The sequence below is a fragment of the Neovison vison genome, chromosome 2, assembly GCF_020171115.1.
Source record: "Neovison vison isolate M4711 chromosome 2, ASM_NN_V1, whole genome shotgun sequence".
Lineage (NCBI taxonomy): Eukaryota > Metazoa > Chordata > Mammalia > Carnivora > Mustelidae > Neogale > Neogale vison.
The window spans coordinates 11,047,661-11,053,660 of record NC_058092.1 but is presented as its reverse complement, the minus strand read 5'-3'; the positions used below and the strand labels follow the sequence as shown (position 1 = coordinate 11,053,660).

The 6,000-nt window shown below is 50.6% G+C and overlaps 1 protein-coding gene across 1 annotated transcript in view; it reads right to left on the bottom strand.

Annotated features, from left to right (window-relative positions):
* Window positions 1-1,381: 1,381 nt before the first annotated feature.
* Window positions 1,382-6,000, bottom strand: part of FHAD1 (forkhead associated phosphopeptide binding domain 1) — a 127,122-nt gene continuing 122,503 nt past the window's right edge. Inside the window, exons 33-34 of the mRNA XM_044236741.1 lie at window positions 2,183-2,333; window positions 1,382-2,006 (exon numbers count right to left, since the gene is read on the bottom strand). Coding sequence (XP_044092676.1) covers window positions 2,217-2,333 — 117 coding nt within the window. The 3' untranslated portion in view covers window positions 1,382-2,006; window positions 2,183-2,216. The remainder of the gene's footprint in view (window positions 2,007-2,182; window positions 2,334-6,000) is intronic.

Here is a 6,000-nt window from a genome sequence, read left to right as displayed (position 1 = left end):
GCTGATTGGTCTGGTTTGGGTAGGGTATGTACTGCTCAGCCAATCAGGTGTGGTCAAGAGAGCAGCATGAGGTAGGGCAAACCTGATTGGTGGAGTAGGTGGTGGTGTATTCTCAGGGAAAAGGGGGCGTGGCTGAGGAGACATCGTTAAAATGATACACCCAGTTGGAGGAGCGGTGAGAAGAAATTGCCATCATGGGTTGTAACATTGATAGGATAAAAATTGACACGTCCGGAGCACCTGGGTGGCTCAGTGGGTTAAGCCTCTGCCTTTGGCTCAGGTCGTGATCTCAGGATCCTGGGATCGAGCCGGGCACTGGGCTTTCTGCTCAGCAGGGAGGCTGCTTCCCACCCCACTCCCTCCCCCAGCCTTCCTCTCTGCCTACTTGTGAGCTCCGTCTGTCAAATATATAAAATATTTTTTAAAAATTGACATGTCCTGGGGCGCCTGGGTGGCTCAGTGGGTTAAGCCGCTGCCTTCGGCTCAGGTCATGATCTCAGGATTCTGGGATCGAGTCCCACATCGGGCTCTCTGCTCAGCAGGGAGCCTGCTTCCTCCTCTCTCTCTGCCTGCCTCTCTGCCTACTTGTGATCTCTGTCAAATAAATAAATAAAATCTTTAAAAAAAAAATTGACATGTCCTTGGAAGATGTAGAATATAGTGGAGTAACATGGGCATTGTATTTGACTTATCCAAATGCAAAAATACAACAAAAAACCACCTTTCCCACATGATTTGGCTTTCAAACATGAGCCACTTACCTGAATGGCTGCCTACCTAAGTGATCTTTTCTGGTGCTGGAGAAAAACTTGCAGTTTTGGACTTTGGGGATATGGTACGGTATAGGTAATACCATGATGTTCTTTATAGACATTTTCCAGGATTTTCAAAAGTATTTTTTTTTAAAGATTTTATTTATTTATTTGACAGACAGAGATCACAAGTAGGCAGAGAGGCAGGCAGATAGAGAGGAAGGGAAGCAGGCTCCCCGCTGAGCAGAGACTCCAATGCGGGGCTCGATCCCAGGACCCTGGGATCATGACCTGAGCCGAAGGCAGAGGCTTTAACCCACTGAGCCACCCAGGCGCCCCTCAAGAGTATTTTTAAGGTCAGGTAATGCTCACTTTCCCCACTGACTTTAGATCTTAGCCCTGTGTAAAATGTACCTTCAATGAGATATCACATCAAGAACTTTTCCTATTTCCTGCTAGTTTTAATCAGTATAAAGAATCCATTTGGTTTTAAAATAGCAAAATAGGTTTATTGTGGCTTTTTAAAAATAAAAAAGCAATGATATTCATGACTTTGGGTCTTCCTCCCATTTCATTCGGCAGTCCTGGCCACACCAGAAAGGCAGGAAGTGGACAGGTGGACGGGGAGACAGCAGAACATGGGAGCAAGGAGGAGGGTCTCTACAAACATGGTGAGGAAAGGGCGTGTCCACCTGGACAGTGTGTTTCCTTCCGGGACTGGGTAGGGTCTGGCCTCCTCGGGAGGCTGTCATTGCTCCCCTCGTGCAGTCAAATGGGCAGGAGGGGATGGGAGTCAGAAACTGGGTTCAGGACCCAGTTTTGAATTTAGTAGCTGCATGATTTTAGACAGGCAGTTTAACCTTTCTGGGCCTTATCTTCTTCCTCTGTAAAATGGGGATCAGAATACTATTAACCTCCCAGGGTCTGGGGGAGGATTAGGGGAGAAGCATTTTGAAAACTGCAGAGTGCGACATAAATGTCAGTCATTATTACGGAAGCGATAAGAGGGCTGTGTGCGCTAAATTTATTATAATAAACTTAGATATAAATGTGCTCTACCACGGCCTCGGCCTCACCCCGAGGTTGCCGTTCCATCCGGCGGCCCCAGGACACGTCTCGGGTTTTGCCAGTGGTGGGTTTCTTGCAGCTCCGCGGGGGTGGATGTGTGGGTATGCCACAGCTCAGGTGTGACGCCACATCATCGTGTCTATCAAGCCTGGGAGCCTGGGCTTCAACCGTACATTCTTCATATGCCTGAGGATGTAAACATCCGTAAGTCAGTCTAAAAGAACCCCTATCCCTGCGCGCTCCGTGATACAGCATTGTGCGAACTCCAGTCTAGGTCTAGCGACATGCTAGGATAACAACCTTTAAAGTCCTAGGAAAGCGCCTTAGAATTTTGACACGCGAGAGTCACACACGTGACTCACGGAGGATCACGCAGGGCCGGACAGGATGACGTTTCTAGTTCCTGTCGCCAGGCTTAGAAAACAGAAGGCTCTGGCTGGATTTGCTAGATGAGTCTCTCTTGGGCATCTCCCTCACTTGGTCCATCTTTGGGGCGGCTTTTCTGGTTCCAACCTTCAATGAGCAAGAAGAAACAAACGCACAAACTCTATAATTGTGGCAAGATCCCAAAATGGTCCACTCGGATAATTTTTTTTTTTTTACTCAAAATAAAATGTTTGCTGTAAAAAAGAAATTATATATATGTATAATTATAGAGAGAGAGGAGGAGGGAAGGGGAAGAGAGAGAAAGATGCGTAAAAAGAAGCTAAAATGATCCACAATGACCACTACCACCCAAAGGTAAGCACGCTGCCAGATACACAAATAAGTTTCCCTTTTTACATTTTTGTGCTTTTGAAAAGCAGGCGCTTCTTATGATGGTTGTATTCATTGTGACAGAGTATCTTTCTCCTGGAAAGCTCTTACTGAGCGCCACGTGTCTTCCGTCTAGGCCTTTTCTGAGCACCGCCCCTCCTCCCGGCTGCCGCCCCCCGCCATGTGATGCTGCCCCTGGTCTCAAGTGATTGGATGCTTGGCACAGGCTGTGCTTTGCAGATGATCTCGCCCAGGACTTGGGGTTACAGGCTTTGAGATGCTACTGGGTCCCTGGGCGGGTCCTTTAAATGGCGGGATGGTGAGGTCCTCTCTTCCAGTGAGATCACTGGAGAGAGAAGAGATGAGCAGGTGCAGGGAGACCCAGAGAAGGTATACGGTGTGTGAGCTTGTGTGTGCGCGTGCGTGCGTGTGAGGGAAGGGATGCCTGGGACCTTGGGCTTACCAGTTCTCTTTAGAGGTGGGACCTCTTTCAATCCTTTGTTTTCATGACCCAGGGGTTCCTGTACCCCCTATAAAAGCGGCCCTCCCTGTTTCTGAGCAGGTTTCCCTTAGTTGCAACTCAAAAGAGTCTCCCTCTCACACGTGCCCATACTGTTCATGGGATCAGAACTCACGTGTTTCTTTCCAGCAGGCTCCAGATCCAGCCCGACTTCCTGCAAGTGTCAGACTCCAGTCACAGAGTCTCGTACCCCTGGGCGTGCCCCTGGGGGCGGTGGAGAGGGCTAGTGGGTTGTCAAGTTTGAGCTCAGCCATTTACTGCATGACTCTTAGTTTCCTCATCTGTCAAACAGGGACCAGAATATCCATCCTGACTTCCTCAGGGGCCCAGAGAAGATTCTGGGTGGATTTTATTTTATTTATTTTTTTAATTATTTATTTGTGTGTGAGAGCGAGCGAGCGAGCGAGCACACAAGCAAGGGGAGCGGCAGGCAGAGGGGGAAGCAGGCTCCCCACTGAGCAAGGAGCCCAATGCGGGGCTCGATCCCAACCCCGGGATCATGACCTGAACCTAAGGCAGACACTTAACAGACTGAGCCTCCCAGGCCTCCCTCTGGGTGGATTTTAAAGGAAGGGACTGCCAGGACTGTCTCCTGAGCCCTTTTCACTCAGGAGGTATAAAAATCACCTTCTGAGGCCTGTGCCAGCAGCTGACAGGGGGCCTTGAATGTGCTTTGAGACTGCATCCAAAATCATTTGAGGGTGAGAAGGGCCAGCTTCTCTACACGAGCCTGCGAAATAAATCTTGGTTGGAGTGCCCAGTGAAAATGAAAACAGACAGCGAAGGCCAAAAAACCTCCCCAAATCACCCTTCCTTCATATCCCTTTTTATTCGATTTTCCACAAAAGGGCTGGCTACTGATGATCCCCCAATTCCAGTGCCCTGACCGGGGGAGAAGCCGGCTTTCAGAGCTGGAGCCAGGGGGTTGGTTAAAAATAAAGAGTACCCAGGCCCAACACCCTCAGCCCCCAGGTCTGCCAGGAGCATGGGGTGGGGGGAGGAGGTCACAGAGGGCAGAGGGATGATGACCTGGGAAGAGGAGGACACGGGGGGGGGGGGGTGTGTCAGGGGAAGGGCTGGGAAATCCCGCAGCTCCCTCCCTGAACAGGGACCAAAGGTGAGTGCCATGCCTTAGGTTTCTGCGTCTGGGAACCACACGCCTCACCCTTGGAATGGAAGGGCAGGGATGGGGCGCCTGGGGGGCCCAGTCTCAGGTTGTGATCCCGGGGTCCTGGGATGGAGTTCCGCACTGGGATCCCCGCTCGGGAGGGAGTCTGCTTCTCCCTCTCCCTCTGCCCCTCCTCACCACTCGTGCTCTCTCTGGCTCACTTTTTCTCTCTCAAATAAACAAATTAGATCTCTAAAAAAAAAAAATGTCAGGGATAGAAACTGGGTCATTACAGGGTGACACCCAGGTGGAAATGGACTCAGGACGCGCCGGAGAGGCCGCTTCCGGGGACTGCGAGGTCCAGAAAGGCCCCACCCAGCCTCAGGGCTTGGTTTCAGCCGCTCCTTCTGGGCAGGCCTCTCCTGGCCTCTGGACCGAGTGTGTCCTTGTGAGATCGGCTGCTGAGCGCAGGCAGCTGACCTTTGGTCCCAAAGCATCGTGTGCGATGATTAATTCATTACTGTATTTACTGGAAAAAAAAAATGCCCAAGAATGGAAGCTAGAAAGGCAGGGGATTTTCCGTGTCTCTCCTCTGATTAAGCCTGCATTGCTCCCCCTTGTTCTCATTATTGTCCCAAACTAAGGAGCCTCCTCAGACTCCCATTTCCTAGTTGCTCCCGTCCCTATGAAATTTTGGCAGATACGTATGCTTTGCACATTACAAAAATTATTTTTCGTCCTCTCAGGGGGGGTCCTGCCCCCACTGAGAATTCCTGATTGAACCCAATGCCTGGACAGTCCCCACCATGTTGTAGGCGCTCAGTCAATATTCCTGGAACGAATGCGGGCTGGGACAGGACCTGTTTTGTCCGCTCCTCCTTTCCCCGCCCGTGGCCGGTGGCATGGACTAGGCAGCCAATAAATACAGGTTAACGACAAGATGTCCTCTTCATAATGCAACACCCCAAACCATTATACTCCTTTTAGCTGCCATAGAAATGAATATACAATCACTGAACGGCATTAGGAAGGACAGAAGACAGAAACCCAGAGCTTTCCCGGAGGGAGGAGGCTGCCAGGCATGGAGACTCTTTTTCTGAGAGGGCAAGAGTGAAAAGCAGAGTTTACATGTCCTGTCTTTTCCAAGGGGCTCATGGCGACTGCTATCCTCTAAAGACTTCAGGGACACTGTAGAGGAAGGGGAGGCCCAAGCCGCACTGGGCCAGGCCCACGAAGACCCTTCCGAACCGAGGAGATCCTAGTCACCAAACCTCTCAGCGGTTCCTTCCTGCTCCCGGCTCAGCCCTACTGGTGGGTGAGTAAGTGACAAACCTGTCACTCATTCCCACCCGGCAGGCTGGCGAAGGTCTCTGAGCTAGGGGCGCCCTCAGGACCCTCTCTTCTCTTCACATCCTGCTCTGGGGGGGGGTCACCATCTCCCCGAATTAGAAAAAGGGTGTGGGTTGAGAAGAGGTTTCTATTTTCCCAACATGTCCCTTACCTAGAATATCTTCAAGATTTTTTTACCGATAATTTTATAGTCTCAGAATCATCGTGACCTTTTTATCTAACGCGAACGTGGCTCCTGCTTCTTATTTCCCTGCCGCGTGGTTGGCTCTCGAGCCTCCTGAGCGCTCACCTCCACTTTCTGCGACGTGGGAATGCGGTTGGGCCAATTCCAGCTCCAGGGCTGGACTGTGAATGGCAGAGTTTCAATACGTTTAACATTTCAGAGTCTTGATTCCCAGCTCTTAAAAAGAGAATGTTGTAGGGATCCTTCCTTGCAATTCAAGAGA